The sequence below is a fragment of the Telopea speciosissima genome, chromosome 3 (genome assembly GCF_018873765.1).
Source record: "Telopea speciosissima isolate NSW1024214 ecotype Mountain lineage chromosome 3, Tspe_v1, whole genome shotgun sequence".
Classification (NCBI taxonomy): domain Eukaryota; kingdom Viridiplantae; phylum Streptophyta; class Magnoliopsida; order Proteales; family Proteaceae; genus Telopea; species Telopea speciosissima.
The window spans coordinates 23289896-23313295 of record NC_057918.1 but is presented as its reverse complement, the minus strand read 5'-3'; the positions used below and the strand labels follow the sequence as shown (position 1 = coordinate 23313295).

The 23400-nt window shown below is 39.6% G+C and overlaps 2 protein-coding genes across 2 annotated transcripts; one reads left to right on the top strand and one right to left on the bottom strand.

Moving 5' to 3' along the window:
- The first annotated feature begins 4428 nt into the window (after positions 1-4428).
- On the top strand, positions 4429-15695 carry LOC122656848 (translocase of chloroplast 34-like). Its single transcript, XM_043851520.1, has 8 exons — positions 4429-4571; positions 5147-5255; positions 5363-5470; positions 5598-5722; positions 5900-6164; positions 13957-14025; positions 15103-15264; positions 15395-15695. The coding sequence occupies exons 2-8, from the start codon at positions 5157-5159 to the stop codon at positions 15503-15505; spliced, it is 939 nt and encodes a 312-aa protein (XP_043707455.1). The 5' UTR covers positions 4429-4571; positions 5147-5156; the 3' UTR covers positions 15506-15695.
- A 4602-nt stretch (positions 15696-20297) lies between these two features.
- LOC122653722 (serine/threonine-protein kinase-like protein At5g23170) lies at positions 20298-21767 on the bottom strand. Its single transcript, XM_043847658.1, has one exon. It carries the CDS (start codon positions 21722-21724, stop codon positions 20657-20659), a length of 1068 nt encoding a protein of 355 aa, XP_043703593.1. The 5' UTR covers positions 21725-21767; the 3' UTR covers positions 20298-20656.
- Positions 21768-23400: the final 1633 nt, after the last annotated feature.

Sequence of the window (23400 nt, the reverse complement as noted above, 5' to 3'; positions counted from 1 at the left end):
AGCAATGCAAATCACTGGAGAATTTGAGGTAGATATATTCAAGGTTTTCACAGCCTTAACGAACAACTGAGGATTAGAATATCTTCACAAGAGGTAAAGTATATGAGGATAAATATAGATCACAAATCCAATGAGAGACATTCCTCAGGACACCATTAGGGTTAGGTTCAACACTTTGAAAGACTAGTTGTTACGACTAACCCAAATAAAATAGAATATAGTAGCTACCACACTACAAAAAACCATTAAGATTCAAAGGATTGAATAATCATTCAGAAGAGAGGGGGTAACATTCCATGGCCATCAAAGAGCCCACTTGATAACCTTATGAGAAATAGTTTCTGGTGTTTTTTCGTTCTAAGAAACGGAAAAACACCTAAAAATCGCTTGATAACGAAGTGTTTTTTGTGAGCCTTTTTGGAAACATAAATCAAAATTTATGCTCTTTGGAAGACTTTTGATAGAACATGTTGGACATGTTCTGTCGTTTCTTGACTGAAAATTGAAAAAGTGTGCCCGATAAAAACTCCTATATTCATTCACTATGCTCTTTTGTAAAATTGGAAGAGTGTGCCAAACATATCTTTTTGTTAATTTTTTTTTTTTTTTAAGAAAAAGGGTAAAAGGGTTTTGCTTGTTTCTAAGAATAGGTTTATCAAATGGGTCAAAAACGGTTTCTCAGCACAGAAAATGAAAAATGTTTTGCTGTTTCTCAGCACATAACTAGAACAGAAACACCAGTAAGGTTATCAAGTGGGCACAAAGTTTATCTGTTAAAGGCTTGTGACGGGGTAAAGTGGGATTTTTACAATTGATCCCCCAATTCTGTCAATTCCAGCCTACATCAAAAGCCAGAGGTATCCTACAAAGTTTGCAACAAGGAATGACAAAAATGATATAGGAAAGTCTAAGTATAGGTAGATAGTGATGATCTTTGCAAATGGTTGGTGCAAGGTAATCAGGTTCCATTGGATGGATCTTTATCTACTCCATTTTCTTGCTTGGTCCATTTCTTCAAGTTCCTCTAAAAAGAGGTGAAAATGACCATCCTACCCCTACCCGAACATACTACCCGAGTGGATCCACGCCTCCTATTTGAGGGGCTTGAGGAACTGGACCGGACAAGAAATGAAGGAGATAATTTTCCTCATTGGACTTGTTCAATACTATTCTAACAATTTATTTTCCATTGTTATCATTAAAAAAAAAGTCGTATAAGAGAGGGGATGGTGCTTTTAGTTATTTCGTCCTCCTATTGTCCTATTTCACATTTTTTGCTCAAACCGTGCATGATGTATGGTCATGCACCAAACCTCTTGGCTTAAAAAAAAAGAAAGGGCGTTCTTTGCCGGGGGTACCGCCCCCACCCAGACACAGAGGGGACGAAATAATCGCCCCACCTCTATGATGTCAATGCACATGCTCTCATTGGGTTGTGCACAGGTAGGGGTCACGCTCCCACACATAGAACACTGGCCCAAGGGGAAAAAAAATGTAAACCCCTAAGGGTGTCAATTTGGAACCGAAACTGAAATCAATCGAAATTGTATCAAACTACATTGGTACAAATCCGATACGGTTTCGGTATGTAAAAATAGAGTTTCTTTCAGTACGGTATAGTATCAGTTTCTATGACAAAACCATTGGTATCTACCAATACCATATCAAATTCCCTATACTCTTTTTTTTTTTTTTTTTACCCCGAATATTTTCTGGGACCCGGGACAGCCCCTACGATTTTATTTCAATAATCTAAAAGAATAGGAGTACAAGAGGGGGGGACATACCCGCCTTACCCCAAACCCAAGCTGCCCTGAGGCTCACTCACACTCTCTTAAACGCTCCTAATAGAGCTCACACCCACCCCTACAAGATTGGCAATCTTAAAGCCTAATTACTGGAAGACCTATAGCGTCCTCATGAGCAATTTGCCGCAGCTCTTGAGGCAACCGTGATTCCCCATAGAACGTGGCATCCTTCTTCTGTTCACAAGCTAAATTCGCCAGATAGTCTACCGCCCTGTTTCCTTCTCTGAAGGTGAACTTTATCATCGGTTTTAGAGAGCTTATCAAATCTAACACCTCCTAAAACCAATACCATCCCTTCCAATTCCTGTATGTTCCCTTCTCTATGCATTTCACAATTGTCAGCAAGTCCGAACTAACATGAAATTCCTTGAATCCTAGGCTCTCATAGAGCCTTAGTCCATCCCTCAAAGCTCTCAGTTCAGCTAAGGTGTTAGTGCATCCACCGTAGTAGTTGGCAAAGCCTGCCACCACTTCACCTTCCCTATTTCTAATTACGCCTCCAACCCCTCCTATCCCCGGGTTGCCCTTACACACCCCATCTACATTCAGCTTCACATACGAGAGTGGGTTACAACAGTACACCGGTATAGGTGACTTTAGAGAGCCTGGGCGGTGTGAAACACCAAAGTACTGCAGAGTTAGAGCTTCCCTGTAAGAGGGCTTGCTGCCCAGCGAGGGACATATGGGTATTTCAGCCACTCACCTCCTAATGACCTCCACAATGTATTTGGCCAACCGACCCTTCTCTCCATGCCTTCGATTATTCCTCTCTTTGCATAATTCCCAGATAATAAGAGATGGGAGAAGTCCAATAATCATACCATACACTTTCCCTCACTCGCCTGACTGTGCCAGAACATTATGCGGCTGCGAACCTCCTGCATCGGCACCAACTCCACATCGCAAAGCTGTGAGTAGAAGCTTCAAACCTTCTTCGCTGTTCCACCTTCTACTAAGACATGAGCTGCTGACTCACACCTGGGTTGGCCACAACAGTAACATTTCGATGCAAGCGGTACCCCCATCTTCATGATAAAATCATCTGTAGGGATCCCTCCACTCAAAACCTGCCAAGAGAAGAAACCCACCTTGGTGGGGAGAGCCCGGTTCCAACACCACTTTGCAAACGGCTTTTCAGCTGCACCCCTTCTTAATTCATTCCATAGTGACTTTGTGGTGAGCTTCCCGTCTTTCGTCGGTGTCCACACCAACCGATCCTCCCGTTCTGTCAGAAAAAATCGTCCCTCCAACAAGCTATTTCGCACAATGTCAGAGTCTATCAAGTTCAATATCTCCATGTTCCATGCTCCTTCTCGGGTAAGTACATCTTTTACACGAGTATCAAGATCCAAGCTTAGTGTCCAACCAAAACAGCACCTCCCCTTTTCCAATGAGCCATTGCGAATTAGATAACAACCACTCCTTGGACCGCAATGCCCTCCTCCAGATGGCCGAACCGCTTGCCCTTTCCCTAGCCAGAACTGCGTGCTCATTTTTTAAATATTTCGCCTGAAAAAATTGGCACCATAAGGATTTTCCTGTCATAGCTCTCCACAAACCCTTCAGACGCAACACCCTTGTCATGTCTTCTAAATTTCGAATACCCAACCCCCCCCTCTGCAACCGGTGCACACACCTTGCTCCATGCAACCCAATGATGCCGTTTTCCCCAATCTAAATGACCCCACATAAAATTTGAGCAGATTCCATTGAATTTTCTTTGAATAGTGGTAGGAATGTCCATCGAGAAAATAACATGAATCAGCATGGCTGCCAGCACATGTTTGAGTAAAACTACACGCCCCCCAGAAGACAAGGTTCTCCTCTGCCAGCCCGCAATCCTCTTTTGCATCTTAGACGAATTTGTACCGAACGATAAAGTATAACCAAAGTACTAAGCCTGCAAAATCAAAATCATATGTTTTTATTCATAATTCTGTTTCGAAGCATAAAAGATATACTTTTTAAATTTACATTGAAATTCTTGCTAATCATTGTCTTTTCCTACATCTCAATTTACAATTATATCAATTAATGACTTATTTTTGTTATTGATATCCTTTCAATAAAGAACATATGGTAGAGCGTTATCTCTGGGGGAGCACAGGGGTCATGCGTGCGTGACAGCCAATGGGAGCACACACTGGCATCTTTGGGGACGGAGTTTTCGCCTTCCATGGGGGCAGGCGGTCATTTCGGCTTCCATTGTGTCTGGGCATGGCCTGCGCCCCCCACAGAGAACATTTTCCCAATTCCATTTTTGATACAGAATAATAACCAGTTTTAATACCATATAAACCGGTTTGATACCGAATACAAAACGTATTGAATCGTACTGAACGGTATCGGTATTGGACATTCAATTTGTATTCGATATGGTACAATTTCAGTATATACTTTATATCTTCTGTATCGTACCGAATCCGTATCGGATTCCCGATACCGTACCGACTAACACCCTTACTCCTAAGCCCCAGATCCACCCTGGTTTGAGGAAAAAAAAAAAGGAAGAAGGCTGCGGCCCGTGGCCAGTATCAGGTGAAGCAGCACAGGTGATTTTGGTCTCTAAAACGAGCTTCTTTGTTGGATCCTGAAGGTCTAAAAGCGGGTGAGGGAGCTCTGTCGACAAGGCCGTGACGTGCTCTATAGCGAATGGGAGAAGAAAGAGTTTCTTAGAGAAGCCTTTCGTTCCTTTGGAAGGCTTAAAGGTCGTCATTTTTGGTGGGATTTCTCTCTAGTAAGGAACTGAAGTGAGATTGGTGGGTGAGTACTCGACGACTCTTCTTTAGCCCCTTTTAATTTTCTTTTCATCTAGTATGCCCATTGACACGCTTCATTTTAAGTTGGTTTATTGTCCGGTAATCTGCTATTGCTCCTAGGGTTTAGGGTTTCTGGATCATCCATTGTTTAAAATTTTGAGCTATTTTATGTTGCATGTGGAGATTATTGGAGTCGTTAGTTTACTAAATCCAATTTATATGTGAATATGAAGTTTATCCTGCCGTTAAGTTTTTGTAAACTCTTATTTTTTTTAAATTATTTTGGGTTCCGTCTGGGTTGTGGTTCTCTCACTGTAGTTCATGTTGGCTTAATTGGGGTCAGTTATGTGGAAATTCTGTACATGTTTCTCAGGTATTGTGCCATCATTGATTGAGTTCTTCAATTGTCCGGACAAATTGAAATTTGCAGTTCTTTGAATCTTCTGTAGCTAGTTTGCTGTTCTTGTAGTTTGTATTCGTCTTTTAGCTTGATTAAGGTCACATTGTATAGTCATTCTGTATCTATTTCTCACTTATTGGCATATTTTATATGTTATTTTGTGGATTTTGGGTGGTTAGAAGGGGCTTTATGGCATCCAACATAATCCGCGAATGGACTGGTATTCAGCAGTTCCCACTTGCCACACAGACAAAATTGCTCGAACTGTTGGGGAACTTAAAGCAAGAGGTTTGATTCTTTTATTTTGCTTGAGGAAAACAATTTATGCTTTTATTTCAAATATCCAATTGATACCTTCTGTTATTTATATTCTATAAATTGCAATGTGTTTATAGAATGTGAGCACCTTGACAATCCTTGTAATGGGGAAAGGTGGTGTTGGGAAGTCTTCAACACTTAATTCCATCATAGGAGAACGGGTTGTTGCAGTAAGTGCATTCCAGGTCTGTCATGTGTAGTCTTTGGTGAAACTTTTGTACGAGTTATCTTTTTGAAGATCCGTACCAGTTATGATGGTATTCATGTGTTTAGTTTTTTAATTATTTATGGGCTTTTCAATTTCCTTTGCAGTCAGAGGGACCAAGACCAGTAATGGTTTCGCGCTCTAGGGCAGGGTTTACATTGAACATCGTCGACACTCCTGGCCTTGTAGAAGGGGGATATGTCAATGATCATGCTCTTGAGATCATAAAGCGGTTGGTGTTCGCATAGAATTTTAAACTTCAGTCCTGTTACTATTTCAAGGCTCTTTTTTTACATCTAATAAATGCATCTCTAAATGGGAGATTGTGTTATGGTGCAAAGGTTATGTTTTGATTCAGTCTCTTTATTCTATTGATTTTGACTTTGATTCGTGTGTGGTTGATCAACAGGTTCCTTTTGAACAAAACAATTGATGTTATGCTCTATGTGGATCGGCTGGATGCTTATAGAGTGGACACTTTGGATAGGCAGGTCATTAAAGCAATCACTGATAGTTTTGGTAAAGGAATATGGAGTAGGGGTTTGATTGTCCTCACGCATGCTCAGCTCTCACCACCGGACGGAATTAATTATGATGAATTCTTCTCTAGAAGATCAGAAGCTCTTCTAAAAGTTGTTCGTTTGGGTGCTCGCTTGAAAAAACAGGAGATCCAGGTACCATATTTCTTAATCTTCAGGTTGCCAGTTCATGTTTCTTGCTTGTCACAAAATACTCTTTCTCTGGGAGAGCCGTGATCTTCAACATGTCAAACTCTTTGATCTTTGGTTTAGTCTACTATAGTAAAGATCACATTGCCATCGAGTAACGTTTTGAAGAAGTGAAGAAACAGGATGTGCAACAGTTCTCTATTTTGCTCTTCCTGTAAAGCATTGATGCGTAACATGCCTGGACTGTATCTATGTATCAATAAAATGTGCAATTTTCATTGCACATAACCAATTGTGTTTCTGATATAGCAGCTGTTACTTGGCTGATAAATATCAGTCAATTTGGATGTCACAGACAGAAAAATGAAATATTCAAGTATCCTTCATTCCTAGGGCTTTATTTAGGTTCTTATGCTCAATATTTAGTGGGGTCAAAGATGAAGTTATTTCTTTCTTAAAGAAGTAGGTCGTTTTGTTAAGCTGTAGGCAGCTAGTAGTGGTCTCAGCTTCCAAGTATGGAATTGGGACCTGGATCTTTTGCAGTTGGTTTTCCCTGTAGCAACTGTGTATCTAATGTCTTTAAGGCTGAAAAAATTGTCCCTAGTGCAGATGTAATGTCATTTAATGTTACAACCAGATTTGCATCATTTATAACCTTTCTAGATGTCTCTTCCCACCCTTCATGGTAGCTACACAATAGCTGTAAGGAAACCTGGCTTCATTGGATTCGAGTTAATTCCCTTAGTTCATAGGTTATCAGAGTATAAGTGATTCAGATCAGCTACGAGGAAGTTACTTTAAAAGGTACCAATGGAGGAAGAAAAACCTGACTCAGTAACTGAGCCTTGCTGTTAGTGAGTTAACTCAGCTTTTGACTCAGTTTTGTAGTTCTTCATTGAACCAGTTCTTTTGGTTCAGACCAATCCCATGCTTGGGTGTTTTTTGTGGTTAACTAAAAACCAGAAATCATGGGCTACTTTAGGAGTTTTAATTTTCTTTCTTATGTAGTTGTTTGATAGTTACTTGTTTAAGTAGAATATTACAAGGTACTAATATAATTTGGACACTCCAATACCACCCAAACGGTTTAAAGAGTCTTTTTTTTTCTTGTATTTGGTTTCCTTCTTTGCATATGTTTTCTACATAAAGTTTGAAACTGAAATACTCAACTCTACAAAAGAATGTAATGGGGGTAAACCCACTCTTGATTTTGTTATTGAATAATTTGGCCTTTTGCTACCTTAATATTTGTGGGATTCATAGTAGGGTAGGAAGATGGAAAAGATAAAAAAAATCAATAAAAAAGGGTGGGTAGAAAAACTAAATAGATACTGCTGACTCCGGTATCTGAAAGTTATACCTACTGTTGGATTTGAACTAATGACTCCCGCTGTATGAAAGCAATACTCTAACCACTGAGTTAAGTAGGTTATTTATCATCTTTGATTCCAGTTTAGGCTAGTGGGATGCTTAGTCACGTCTCCTCCTCCTAATCTTCTTCACTGTTTACTCCATCAATCAGGAAGGTAACTCTTTGTTTCTGTTTAGTTTCTTCACCTTATAGTAACTAAAATCTTCTGTTTCTCATTCATTGCATCTGATATTTCAATTCAGATTCCATATTTTACAATTGGATTACGTCCTGAATCTATTTATGCTTTTAAAATCTGAATCTGATATCAGATCATTTGAATCCTATTGCTATTAGGGTCGCTGGTTTCTCAGTTTTGTTCCCTTGTTATTCAGATTTCATTATTGGTTTCTGTTTGCAGAATCACCTCAGATTACTGTTCTGATATTATTCTGAAATCTCTTAACTGTTATGACTTGAACCCTATAAATCTGTTTTCTGTCCTAAAATCACCCCAAGCACTGATATCGATTCTTAGTTTTGGGAAAACCTATCTCAAGTAGGATTCTTCTGTGACTTAGGAATTAGGATCAAACCATCGGAACTCCTATCTCAATTCTAATGTCACTTATTCTTCTCCTTCAACCTTCTACTCTGATCTTCTCTGTTGCCCTCTTTGTTCTCTTGCAACTTCTATATTTCAACTAGTTCCTTATGCGGTACCGCAGGCCATGGCTAAACTCTTGAAGGGAGGAAGACAGAGGAAGGCTGAAAAGCAAAGTGCAAGAGAGGAGTTTGAGGAGGCAGTGCTAGAGAGACACCCACCAGCAGCAAGGGCTGACTCTAATGATTCTTATATTGATTACATGCTTGCGGATTTGGAGACAGAAGCAGAGAGGAGATAGAGGCAGCATGCTCATGCAGCGAGCCGAGGCTCACATTAGGATTTAGGTGGAAAGGGTTAGGAGAGAATAGATGGGGAATGGAGCTGGTTCCTTTGGCTCTAGAGCAGCTGCACCAGAGGCAAGGGAGAGGAGGAAGAAGCAGGTGCCGGTTCCGGTTCCACAGGCACCATCCAGTAGCAATGGCTCTCGATCGAGTTCCTAAAGGTTCAGAGATCTATACCCTAGGTTAGGGTACCTCCATTATGTTGGTGATTCCATTTATAGGGCTGCTGTGGAGGACTTCGTGCGTTTCTTCCGCTATACTATGACATGGCCAACTTTTGTGATATAGTCGGAGGATAACTTGATTTGGCAACAGCAACAACATTCTAGTGGTTTTGATCCGGAACTCGTTTTGGTACTAGGAGTCTAGGACTCTAGGATGAGCATAGGGGTGACTTGTTGCTTGTATTGTTGACTCCACTATATTTGACTCTTTATAACAAACCATGTATTTTGATCCATGGTTTATGATATGGTTTATAATTTGATGTATATTCATCCATAATGCATATTTAAGTTGTTTTACTTGAATTATGTGTTCTAGTACTAAACATTGCGTGGAATAGGCCGAGAATGTATACAACGCACACTACTAACCTAGAGTCCGAAGTCAAACTACCATTTTTGGGTGTAACTTTTTAAAATCTAAGGGTTTCACTATGTTTAGAGGACCTAAAATAGGGTGTCCTATAAATTTCAGGACCTAATTTGGCCCTCAAAACCAACCATCAAAATTTGCAGAAAAAAGTACAAGTTTCATCCGAAACCTAGAACCTTGACCCGAGATTGCATCAGGGCGTAATACTGGTAGTATAAATTGTGAGGCTATAATTATCTGAACTACCAAGGCTCTTTGTATAATTTAGATTGCACAACCATGCATGTAGTAAAAATATAGGCTTACTGAGTGAAATTCACTGGGCTCTGCAATGTTACCTCTTAAGTTGTCAGGTGAGTTGCATGATGGCCAATTTCTTTATGCATGTCTAGGAAGCTGATATATGTGGAGTAGCAGAAATTCAGAACTTTATATTAGGGGTGTAAGTTGGGTGGGCTTGGATATCCCAACTCTAGCCCAGCCCATGTGGGCTAAACATAGCTCAGGCTATGCCCTGACGCTCAAATCCAGCTGGGCCTACTTGTGACATATCCTTACAGACAGCAGGCACAACAGTTTTAGGCTCCACCAAAGAGGGGGTTGGGGGAATACTGTGCGACTCTTAGTCTTATACAGCACAACTTTTTTGTTTGGGGGTTGGGGGTGCAGGGGATTGCCCCAAGCCCATTACCTCACTAACTTAAATGAGCCCTTTTATATCATCAACCACTTTCTACAAATTCATCAGCAAAACTTGAAATTCTGGAGACATTCATGTTCAAAACAACCTTCATCAATTTACTAAATAACTCCATGAACCTTATTAAACTAACAATACCCGCAGCACCTATTGAAGAGAAAGCCAAATTTAAACAGAAAATGGCAACCAAACCTTATCTAATGGCACCTCCTCCTAGGGCATACCAGAACCTGTACAACACCAAAACCAGAGGGTGGGAGTCATGAACAAACAATGTGAACCCCTAAATCCTAATTGAGAATCCCCTCTTCATCTCTCCATTTGATTCTGAATGGTGTGATGTGTATTGAGTAAAAATAATGTGTATGTGTAATGGGTGTATCATGTGAAGTTGAGTCTTTTCTATGCATATATGATCAACGGTAGAGAGAGAGATAAAGTTCATGCCACTGGGATGGAGCCATTCAGGTAGTTGTACCTAAAATTTGAATCCTTCAGCCCTGAGAAGTGAACTGTGGGTGGAATTCTGCCATTGAAGGAGTTGAAGGAGAGGTTGAGTACAGAGAGTCAGGGATGTTACCGGAGGAGTTGTTATGTTCTGGTAATAGGATCCCAGTTTAGTATCCTACTGAACTGTTTTTTTGTAACATGGTGTTGAAGTTAATCTATGTCCACTTCTATTTGTATACTCAATCTAAATTCAAAGTGTTTTCAACACTTGAATGTAGCCGTATCCATCAATTTACAAAAAGGAGGAATAAAATCCAGAATTTTGAACCCATTTTTACTGATTACATCTTTTTTTTTTTATTGTATTGTCTTCTTTCTTCTATTTCCTCCAGGTGAATACTCCATAGTATATCTTTTTCACCGGTCGAAGCAAAACAAAAAATACATTTCAAATATTTCTATATTTGCTTTGTCAGTTTATCTCTGTCCTTGACACATTCTCAGAGAGGGTCTTGGATAACTTGTGTGGTTTCCTAAGCTTCTATATTTATAAGTACATGCATAATACATGAAAGATATGTTTGCTGGACTGTGGACCACCAGTCCAGCTGTTAATTCTTTACGGTGATGAGATTTTCCAACAGACTGATTTTGCCATCCATATTTTGGAGCAGATAATGGATTACTCTTCAAGCAATTCCAGTGGTCTGGTTATTACAACATACTGAACATTGATTTGCAACATAGGTTTTGAAAAGTTGAAGAAATATATTCTAGATTTGTTAAAAAAAATTTTCTGCCGTCATTAAATCTTCAAGCCACATCGAAAGTAAGTAGAATAATCAAATAGATTTTGATCCTGAGAATCCACTACAAATCATCAGTTTCAGAATGTGTAAAATTTTTACTCGAACTTTATTAGCTATTTCTTACAATTTAACTAAGTTAAACAAACCCAGAAATTTAATTTATAGTCTTCACAACAGTCACTTTGTAATGAAATAAACACTATCACGATATAGTTGGTTGGCAACACACAAACACATGATAACTTATTAATGGATTGACTGTCAAAGGGGCTGGATGAGAGAAAGGAAGAGTAGAGATTTCAATCAGGTGAGGTGTATCAAGGGTGTGGATGGAAGAATGTTGGTAGGGGATGAGGACATTGTCAAGAGATGGGATGAGTATATTTGTGACCAACTAATTGCAGGTAGGTCGAGTAGAAATGACTTGGATGATTACATTATTCAGCATGACACCACTCATCATTGATACGTAAGAAAGGTTAGTAGGGTGGAAGTTAAAGAAGCCTTAAGAAAGATGAAAACAGGTAAGACTCCAGGCCCAGATGAGATCCTAATAGAAGTATGGAAAAACCTTGGAGGTTATGGTGTGTATTGGTTAACCAATCTGTTTAATAGGATTATGAACACAAGGAAGATGCTTGACAAACGGAGGAGAAGCATTGTAGTCCCAATCTACAAAAATAATGGTGATATCCAAAGCTGCAATAATTATAGAAGCATAATGCTTATGTGTCACATTATGAAACTCTGGGAGAAGGTTATTGAAGCTCGCTTAAAAAGAGAGACTCATATCTCGGTGAACCAATTTGGATTTATGTCAAGTAGATCCATGACAGAAGCTATCTACTTATTGAAGAGGCTCATGGAAAGATATAGAGCTAGTAAGAAGGATCTCCATATGGCTTTTATTGACCTGGAAAAAGCCTATGACCGTGTCCCTAGAGAGTTAATCCGACATGTTCTACTAAGGAGAGGGGTGTCGAATAAATATGTGGAGGTAATTAAAGAAATGTATGAGGGAGAGGTGACTAGTGTGAGATCTGTGGGAGGTCAGGGTAAGGAATTCACACTTACAATTGGGTTACATCAGGGATCAGCCTTAAGCCCTTAATCTATTTGCGCTTATCATGGATGATCTAACCATGAACATTCAAGACGAAGTCCCGTGGTGTATGCTCTTCGCCGATGATATCGTTTTGGTGGATGAGACAAAAGAAGGGATTAACTCTAAGTTAGAGCTTTGGAGGTCAACATTGGAAACAAGAGGCTTTAAGGTTAGTAAAACGAAAGGAAAGTATATGATGTGCAATTTTAGTCACACTATGATGGATACTGATATGGTGCGAATCAAGGAAAGATAGATACTGCAAAGTGACTACTTTAGATATCTGGGGTCAATCATAAATAAAGAAGGCGATATAGAGCATGATGTTTCATTGAGAATTAAAGTGGGATGGATGAAGTAGAGAGGTGCGTCTGGAGTACTGTGTGATCGACGTATTCTGTTAAAGCTTAAAGGAAAGCTCTATAGGATTGTTGTACGTCCGACTATGATGTATAGGGCAGAATGCTGGGCAGTCAAGAAGTGCCATATTGATAAGCTATGTGTAGCAGAGATGAGGATGTTAAGATGGATGTATTTGAAAAACAAGGAAGGATAAAGTACGGAATGAACGTATTAGAGCGGACTTGGGAGTTGCCCTGATCAATGACAAGCTCCGAGAGTCGTTTAAGGTGGTATGGCCATATTCAACGGAGGCCTAGGGATGCCTTAGTAAGGAGGAGTGATATGATTCCTATTGAAGGAGCTAAAAGAGCTAGGGGCAGGCTTAAAATGATCATAGGAGAAGTGGTGAGGAAGGACATGCCTAGTCTAGGTCTTGTTCTAAGTATGACTTCGGATAGAGCATATTGGAGGACAAGGATCAATGTAGCAGACCCCATTTAGGTAAGACTTTCTTGACGTGCTGGGTTGTACCTCTTTCCTCCTACTATCTTTCATCTCTCATGTTTTTTTTTTTCATGCCCATCCCTCTTTCCCCATCTTGTCGTTACCTCTTTTGGTTAGAACTCTGTTTTCTCTACTTAGTTTGCTTGGATCCATGTAGCCGACCCCATTAAGTTGGGATAAGGCTGAGTTTGTTGTTGTTGTTGTACTGTTAAAGGGGCTCATAAAAGTGTTATTAAGGTTCTAAGGAAGTGGTCATTGCTATGGCTTGATGCCCATTACTTTTTGTTACAGTTTCTGAAAACATCAAAATACTAAATCAAGCACGAAAGCAACTGTTTAATTGGGATCAATAGCTGGAGAGAGAGACATGCCAGCTTTGATAGTTGTAGTTGAAGCTCACTATCAATGGCCTTTTCCTCCTCCTTCAGCATTGACTATCTAACTGTTGATCGAAAAACAAAGGGAAAGAGAGAGGATCACGGGAGACAGGTCTTCTCCTTGTAAGGTTTCTTCTTTGTTTGCATTAAGGAATGTAGACGAGGAGGTTTTCTTATATAGCATTTGAAATAAAAAAGGAAGTCAACATGTAGGTTTCTATGTGTGTTATGAGTTCATCTGGTAATGGATTTTCAAACTGTTGATCGAAAAAACAAAGGGACAGAGACAGAGGTATTTTTTGTCAGAAAAATGTATCCCAGCACAGTCCAATCCAACCCTGGGATTTCTCAATCCTAGCCCAGCCCACTGGCCTGGAAATGCTAGCCTGGACCCAGAAAAATTGGGAATTGAGCTCGGGTTTTATGGGCCCAGGTAGCACCCTGAGTCTGGACCATTAAAGCTATATTTTAGGCACTTGTTTGCTTTGCATACTTCTGAATAGTAGTTTTCTTTTTCCCTTCAAGTTCTGAAATTTTAAATCATTTCTCTAGATCACTCTTCTACAGTGTTGCATCGATACATTTTCTTTATCTACTTGCTGTTGATATTTTTAGGAGTTCGGCATTCCAGTTGTTTTGGTTGAGAACAGCGGGAGGTGCAATACAAATGACAGTGGTGAAAAGGTAGTCTTTTTCCATCCATTTCTTGTGTTGGATTATAAATAATAATGATGATGATGGTGATTATTATTAGGGAGAAAGATCTCTACTTGGTGGTGTTTCCTACGCCCTCTCACAGGGCACCGTGAGATGACGCCTCTGCCCCTGGGTAGATACCCAGGCGTGCTCACCCATTGGCCTAGACGCTTGTGTAGAGACCATGCGACCAAGTAGAGATCTCTTGGCCTCTTGCCCTTATTATTATTATATTACTATTACTACTACTATTACAATTACATGGAAGATGGAAAATAGGGAAATTTACGACTTTCTTTTTTCTTTGGCAAAAGGAACTTCAGTTGCACCCCAAGGGGTCAGCTCAGTTGGCAAAAGACCAACTCCTCAAATAAGAGGTCATGAGTTCAAACCACCTTGGGGCCTATGCCCATCCCCTAATTCCCCCCCCCCTCCTTATTATACAAGCTCTTAATCCAAAAAAAAAAAAAAAAAAATTCAGTTGCTGCTTATGAAGGGGTTCCTGTGCTGCAAACTTCCATTGTGCCGTGTGGACAAGTGATGTGGTTATTCTGACCATGAGTAGGTAGGATATGGTCTGGATTCGCCACATGTCAAATTTCAGAGCCTAATTCAATTAAATACCTTCCATTTATTGGATGCATCCCTATTTATGCCCATGCACGTATACCGGTACTCCTACCTCTACTGTGCACTCTACCATAGTCCTGAATTTTCAAAGTTCTATTTTTGCCACTTGGCAAACTCCATTTGGGCTTGAAATTTAATATATGAGCAGGGGACCTTGGGGCCTACTTGTCCACAAAATTTGGCCTCTGACTGAGCTGCCACATGGCATATTTTTGGAGTGTGCAGGAAGCCCTTCCTAGGTGGGCTGCCGTGGAAACTAGAGCCCCACAATCTATATCTTGACCAAGATGTTCATACAATTTACCCAGATTTCAAAATACATTTATCATTCCACACTAGGTCCACACTAGGAGGGGAGTAATTTTATCCCCCCCCCCCCCCCCCCACCCCAATGAGGTGATTAAGACTGAAATCTTGCTTTGATTTGGATGCCAGGTTCTTCCAAATGGCACTGCTTGGATTCCAAACTTGGTAAAAACAATCACAAATGTCATTTCAAATGGGAGCAAAGCAATTTTGGTTGACAAGAAGTTAATTGAAGGGCCCAATCCAAACGATAAGGGAAAGCTGTTGATTCCATTGATATTGGCCTTCCAGGTAAAGCTTAATATTTACTTCTTTTATTTATTTATATTGGGGAGGGTTGTTGGGGATTGTTGGTTCAGCTTTTGTTCTTTTGTACTTTACTAGATGTATGGACCCTTACAGTGTCGTTGCTTTCTTGCAGTATTTCTTTGTTGTTAAACCAATTCAACGGTCAATCAGGCAGGATGTTGCAAAGGAAAGTAGGCCTTTGTGGGAGTTGCGGGACATGGGCATGTCCAACCGCGAGTTCTGATTTCACATTCGAATAAATCTTCCTCAATGTTGCTTGTTTCTTCAATGTCAGTGATATTTTTGTCCGTTGATTCTATTGTTTGTTCTTCACTTCAGGATTAGGGTTTTTCATTCTGTTAGCAACATCACACCTCTCCGGCAATGGATTCTATTCTGGAATTTGAGATTAACTCGACCGAGTTCGGTGACTTTTTGTCATTTGATTCTATTGTTTCTTTCTATCTTCTGTTTTGTTTTTTTTTTTTGTGGTGGGGGGGGGGGGTTGTGTGGGTGGGGAAGGAAGAGGGAGAGAGAGGCCACCAATGTCATGTTATTGACTCAATTAATATTACCCAACATGGAATCATGTTCACTTTTTTTTTATCATTACCAGTGTTTCACAAATCAGGAATCGGATTGTTCAATCACCCGACTTGTAATTGAATCGTTCGTAACTGATCTTGACTCTGACCGATCTGACATGGCTGATTCACATCCAAAACCCTAGAAATTTCCCTGTTTTGGATCTGTGGATCGATTCTAGGGTAAATTGGGCTTCATCCAATCTCTGCCTCCAATTTATTTTAAGATCTTTCCAACACTACAGATGATTGCAAGGCCACCTGATGACCTATCTAAATACTTCATATTAGGCACTGAAAAAATCATAGAATAGAAGGGGAAAAATTTAATTAGATTTACATGACATATAATTGGTTTGTTACCTCACAGAATTTGAGTTATTAAAAATATCAATCAAGATATTAGCAGTTCATATCTCAAACTCATTACACAATAACAATCTCGTAAAAATTTTCTTCTATACGTTTATATTTTACATGGAAATGTATAATTCTCATTTTTCTAGTGGGAAAACAAAGTCTGGTCTTGATACGCTCATCAGAGCGTCCATCTCATTGTTCCATGTGGAGTTATGATGCGACAAGTCTGACTATTAGATAAATACTACATGCATCGCATTAGCCCCACATCAAATTTTAGAGTTTAATTCACTCAAATAGACACACACATACACACTCTCTCTCTCTTTCTCTCTCATGTATGAGACTGTTAGTAAGCATCTCCATTTATGTCTTATTTTTTTTCGGTAATGACATCTTCATTTATGTCGCATTCTTATGGTACTTTTTTGTTTTTTTTGATAATTCTTATGGTACTTTGATCATTACTAAGTAGTCCTAAATCTTAATATATTTATTTTGTTACTTAGTTTGAGCAAAAATTTTATATGTGAGCAAGAGACGTTGGGGTCTACCTATCCAAAAAATTTGGGTCTCATTCCATGTACCATGACATATATTTCAATCACCTTGAGAAGCTTATCAAAGTGGGGCGTTATGGAAATTTGGGCCCCATCCCATGTGTCACATTGCAGATATTCATTCTTCTTGTGGTATTTTTGCAATTTCTTTTGAAACTTGAGTGATATTGGTATTTCTATTGTTACCTTTTAATTGCAAGTCTTCCTGCTATTTGGGCTGGGTAACTTGAAAATTTGATGAATAAGGTTAAAGGGTAAACATCTCAACATCTCATGGACATGCCCAGGTTACACCCCCAAAATTCCGTGAGAAGCTTTATTTTGGTATCTTAAGGCTGTGTTTTTGGTAACAATTCTGTTCTTAGAAAGTACTTTTGAATGATTTTGCTCACAAAGAGTAATTACAGGAAGTAGTTTAGCACTTGGTAAAATAAAAAAAAAGTCTGCAAATATCTAAGATTTGAAATCGGTTGAAAAGATTAGTTAAAAAAAGAGAGGATCAACCGAGTAAAATAAATGGAAAATCCTAACTCAGACCCATTTATTCCTTAGGGTCATCATCGTTGTTGCCCAACAATTTCAGTTCCTAAACCCCAACTCAGACACAATCATCAGACATATTCTGGAGCGGGAGAGGAATTTTTATCCTCCCCTGTTACAGCACGGTACTGTAATGCATCGTGCGGTGCTGCAGAGACCATTTGGCACAGCGGGCCTCACATGGTGCACATGGCCTCAGCAGCCGTACGATGCATTATAGCACCGTCCTGTAACAGGAGAGGATAACGATTCAGCGGGAGAGGGAGAGGAAGCAAGTTGGGGAAAATGAGGCATTTCCAATTTACAGGGAAATCAGTGATTTCCCGTAAGGAAAAAAAAAATCAATCTGCAGTTTGGGGTTGTCATGGTAAATGTCGTATGCGGTTAAAAGACTGTGGTTTAAGGTGAAAATGATTTTAAAAGAAATGGTGAAAAAAGATATGAATAGATTTACACCGACAATAAGCATGAGTTTTAAAAGAGTTGAAAAACAAAAGATGATCTATGTAGTCTCATATGTAGGGTTTTAGGTATCAGTATTAGATTTCTACCAAAAAAAAAAAAGGTATCAGTATTAGATCGGCCTTACCGGTTATTCATATTGATATCAGCCATAGTCTATACCGATATGACATCGATACATACTAGTAGCATTGTCTAAAAGTTGAATTTTTTTTTAAAAATTTCGACCACTATTGACCGATATGTATCTATATCATGTCAATATTGATCACGACGAATATTGGATTCAATACTGCGAACTAAAACCCTGCCTCCATGTGATTGGGAATGTAAAGAGAACATTTCCCTATTAATTTATAAAACGAAACATACATGTTTAATTAACGTGCCCTATCTTGCCTCCATGTGATTGGATCTTTATTTGAGATCATACTTGATTGATACAAATCTTAAGTTATGCATGTCTTTCCTCATTATGTCTCCTAGAGTCACTTAACGTCTGCCACTAATTTATCAAGTATCGAATCTATTTCCAATCAGCTCTAATATAATCATTTCTTAATTTATTATTTCTAATTTTATCATATCTATCACAACTATATTAATTTTATCTAAATGATATTTCTTTAACTATCGACATTTGCATCATACATCATAAACGATCGTGCGAGGCACACTTAATTAATCAACCCCATATATTATTCAACGCTTAGCAAAGCAATGTGTTTTCAACTTTAATATTTTAATCATTTTAATTCTGTCTTTATTTTCTCTGTGATATAAAACTTGAATTGAATGGCGAAATATGATTCATTTGTAACGGAAAACACTCTAAAGTGTTGACTTTGATGGCTGCCACTGTGCTACCAACTCTCTAGAAAATATTGTTGTGACTAAGCTTGTAAATTGCAAATTGAAACCATTTATTGAAGTGAAATTAAATCCTTTAAATTATTTATTAATGGATTCGGTTTTGGTGTTGAGAAGTGACACCATTTATTAAACGGTTCAATTTTGATTTTAAGAAGTGAAATCATTTAAACTATCGATTTTGAATCATTTAAAATCGATTCAAACTGGCGTGCTATTGAACCGATTATACACATTAAACCGATTAAAAGAATTGATTAGTATTGGCATTCTATATATGCTCTCCAATGTTTGTAATGGATTTACACCATATGAATTATTTTTTAAATCACTATTTGGGGTTAGCAATATCAAGTTTTCCTTATTGGGCTTCAAAAATAGGTTCGTTCCCAATTGAACCCAAAACTGTTAACTCCAACAAGCAACAGAAGCAAAATAAAAATAGCTAAAAATCATTTAATCGAAAACTGTTTATTAATTGGTTTTTATTTGGCATATTGGAATTGTTTAATAAACGATTCGATTCTTATTTTTTTCCGTCTAAATTCACATTAACTTCATGAGACAAAATTTCCAAGATTTCTTCATGAGAAAGGATCTGTCAACCTCAAAGGACGATTAGCATGGAAGCTCTGAAGGTAAATATAATGAGGGCAAGAAATCACTACTTGATCGCATGATCTCTACACCAACGTTTGGGGCAATGGAGGAGTACGCTTGGGTATCGATAGGGGTGCCAGTTTAGCCTTGATGGCCCGAGCCCGCCTTGAGCCCGAACAGGGTTGGGTTGAGGTAACCTGACCCTGAGGGCGGGTCAAGTTTGGGAATTAATTTCTGGCCCTTACTTAGAGCCGGGCTGGGCCAGATGATGGTTGCGGCCTTGGACTGAGTTCGACTCGGCCCAACCCGACTCTGTCTTCTTCCTCATGTTATTTCTTCTTGTTCTTTTTCTTTTTCTTCCCAACCTGGCCAACCCATGCATCTCTCTTCCCCCCATAGTCAAGGCCAACCAGGGTCAGCTAGACCCTACCCTGAGGGTGGGTCAAGGTGTTAGGTTTTTCTAATCCTAAATCAGGGCTGACCTGGGCCCAACTAAAGGGAGTCATGGTTGGCTTGGAGTTTTAAAGGACTCAACCCAACCCGACCCTATTGCAGCTTTAGATATCTACCCATGATGTAGACTGTAAAGACATCAATTCACGGTGCCCTATGAGAAGGCATAGGGGCACCACCCAGCTAGGATCTTTTTCCCATATAATGAAAAGTGATTTCATGACCAAAAAAAATAAAATTCATGACAAAGTGATATGTGTATATATCTCACACTCAACACGCATGCAACCACTAATAAATCTAAGGATATCAGCATTCCTTCCACTATTAGGGCACCTCTTCATATAAAACTCTTAATTTAAAGGAAGATTAATTCAACAGCTGTAAACCGCCTAATCGGAATCTAAAAAGCTCTACATTGACATAAGATATGGGTCCAACTGTCCAAAGTACTCCGTGGATTCCATATCCAACGCTTGAAAACTCATTAAGACCATAATTAGTTTCAGATGTTTATTAACCTATCTGAATTTATTATATTTTTGCCCATTAGTGATGAGATAAGCTCAAAATCCAAAAATCTCGTGCAGGGGACAAAGGATTTCTACAATGTCTTCTTGGGCTGAAACCCAAGCAAGCCTCTCTGTCCTATTCTTCTTTTTCAATTTCTTTTTCTTTCTATAATGTATTATACAAATCATTCAGATATAGAATCTTTAATACAAAAATTAGCAAGAAAATAAAGGAAAAAAGGTGAGTTGAAGCCATCAGGATGGAATGACAAAACCCATTAAACAAAGTTTGTGGAATAATAATGCTCTCCCACCTGCTTTTTGGGATTCTTCTGTTTGGACTCCGTGTACGTGCAGGTTGTCACGTCGTTTTCGTTTCCGAGTTCATCCCAACTCGTAACTCAGAATCGGCCGACTTAGATTGACTTGTGTCCGGGTTTAGTCTTTTTTCGCTTCAATTGAAGGATACTTCGGCTAAAACCTCTCTTACCAACAGCTTCCCTCTTGAATGATCAACATGGACGTCTGCTTGATGTGTTGTGCATATTATTGTGGTAGTCCGTGTCGTCGCTTTCCGTTTTCTTCGTGAGAGAACGCTCCGAAGAAGGCTACGCCACACCGGATATCGAATCGGTCTCACCATACAATTCTCTAGTTCTGAGACTATCTCTGCCATTGAAGGACGACACTCTTCCTTCGACGAAACACATTGAGCCGCAACATTGAGAATGCAACGTATTGTGCCTTCCATGTTGCCGGGCAATGCGATCCTCGTATCGCACACCTCGAGCCCTCCTCGATTCCCACTGATCAACGACAACGCCCATTCGACGATAGAAGCCGGATCTCGCCTGGCATCGATTGCTCGCCTACAGCTTATCATTTCTAGTAATACCACACCAAAGCTGAAAACATCAATTCTGGTACTTAGTTTTCCTGGTGTGGTGTAACAAGGGTCCAAGTAACCAATTGTACCAGCGGGTTGACTCGGTGAGTTAACCGGCTGAGTTGACTCGTTCTGCCTCACGGCAAGGCCGAAATCTGCCAACTTGGCATTCCAATTGGAATCGAACAAGATGTTGGCTGATTTGATATCTCTGTGAATGATAGAAGGTCTGGCCTCATGCAGTGTCTGCACCGCTCGGGCGACTTGGAGAGCCACGTGTAAACGTTTAGACCAGCTTGGAGGGGTAGACATGTTATGGAGCGAGTCATGAAGAGATCCATTGGGCATGAACTCCATGACAAGGAGTTTCTTCTGAGTCAAACCATCGTGACTCACTCCAACCAGGTTGACCAGGTAAGGGCTTCTATGTAGAGAAGAGAGAACCTCAATCTCGTTATCGAGCTTGGAGTTGTCTCGAAGGATTTGAAGACCGATCGAAGGCTTTTTAATCGCGACAAGCTTGCCATCTCCTAGAACACCTTTGTAGACACATCCATGGCTTCCTTTTCCGACGAGTGCCGATAGGGAGAAATCGTCGGTTGCAGATTGGAGCTCGCCGTATTCGAATTCCTCCATTCTTGTTGCTCTGTTTCTTCCTTCTTCTTGTTGTATTGGTTCTTATTCTTTCCAAGAAAGCTTTCTTTGAGGTACTGCAATTCAAGTGGAAGAGATGAGAGGGATAGTGGGTTCTGAGTCCAAAACTTTGAAGTCAAGGGAAGGGTTTGATAGGTGTGTACTACCCATAAAGAATAAAGGAGCTTTGGGGGCTCAGCTTACAAAACAAAAGCTGAAAAATGTAAATTTTTTTTTAGGGGAAAAGCAAGGAATAGTAAGGAAAAGGTAATGGGTCTTAGCCTGACAGATCAGTAGGGATGAGATTGAGATGCCTCCATCACTGTTTGTTGGGTCCACACTCCCCACCAACTATGTGTGTATTCTTTTGGTAATAAAGGGGACATATCGGTTGTCATGGGTCCACCAAATGCAGATGAGATGAGTTCAGGCTTTTTTACTGAGCCCGATTGGGCTTGGGCTTGGACTTGGGCTTAGATTGTTAATATTTTTGTCTGACCGTATCCAGCCCACTTCTGTCCAGAGTCCAGAGTCCAGACCCACTTCTGTGTAGAAGAAGACATGGTCAATCAAATAGAGTAAACTAGATTTCATAATATCACTCAATTGTCATTTCATTAAGTAGATCTAGTAGGTGTAGGAGGGTGTAATGGGCCAGAGCAGACCAAGCATTTGTAAATAAATAAAAGCAAAATGGGCAAAAGATCGTTGTCTGGTCATGTAGTCCTTGCACCAGTGTAGGGTCAATGAGAATGCACACAAGTCAACATTGATGAGATTTTTTTTTTAAAATTTTATGGTATGTAGGGCACTCATTTCGCTTCCCTTTTGTGTCTGGCCGTCTGGGCACAAACACCACGTTGCCCGGCACGGTTATTTTTCCCAAATAAAATAATCTCCTATTTACCAAAAGGGAGTTGGGGGGGGGGATTGTAGTCCAGCTGCATGATCACTGTGTTAGTACGGGGGCCAATGGAAATGCGCACATAAGCATCCAACCAAGGGTAGAGTGGTCATTTCACGATGCACTATGTCTAGGTATAGGAGGCACTGCCTGACAGCGTTCTTTTTCCCTTACCAAAATACCTTGCTTAGGTATATTGCTTTTGAAACCTCTTTGGCATGTCAAGTCACATAATGTGCATGATATTTCTAGTTCAAGATTAAAATTGTTGGGCTCAAGCTTGTCCATTAGAAGTAGTCTCACGTTCGGTCCTCAACTCCTTAGGGTTTTGTTTATCTTAATGTTAAATAAATTTTGGGAAAGCATTCACCCCAAAAAAAAAGATTTTGGGAAAGGATTGGATGGTCTACCAAACATGCACTTTTAAAGATAAAATAGGGAGGAAAAAAAAGTGCCGGTATTTTGTTTTTCGCAATCCACTCAAGATGGCTCTTCTGTTGGATTCCTATGTTAGGATAGTTTGATTCAAATAGGGACAAAACCATAAAAGCCAGACCACATAGGACTCCTAAAACCACTCAATGACCCTCTATATCAAACCATAACTAGAATTAGCCTGAGTTTAGGGATTTAATTAAGTCTACATAGAGTTCTATTAGAAATAGAATTCTAACATTCTCCCACTTGGACATATATTAAATTCCATAGTTTTAAAGAATTTAAAAAGATAGACTTGACCAAAACAAATCACAGGCTATCAATCTTAAGAAAACTT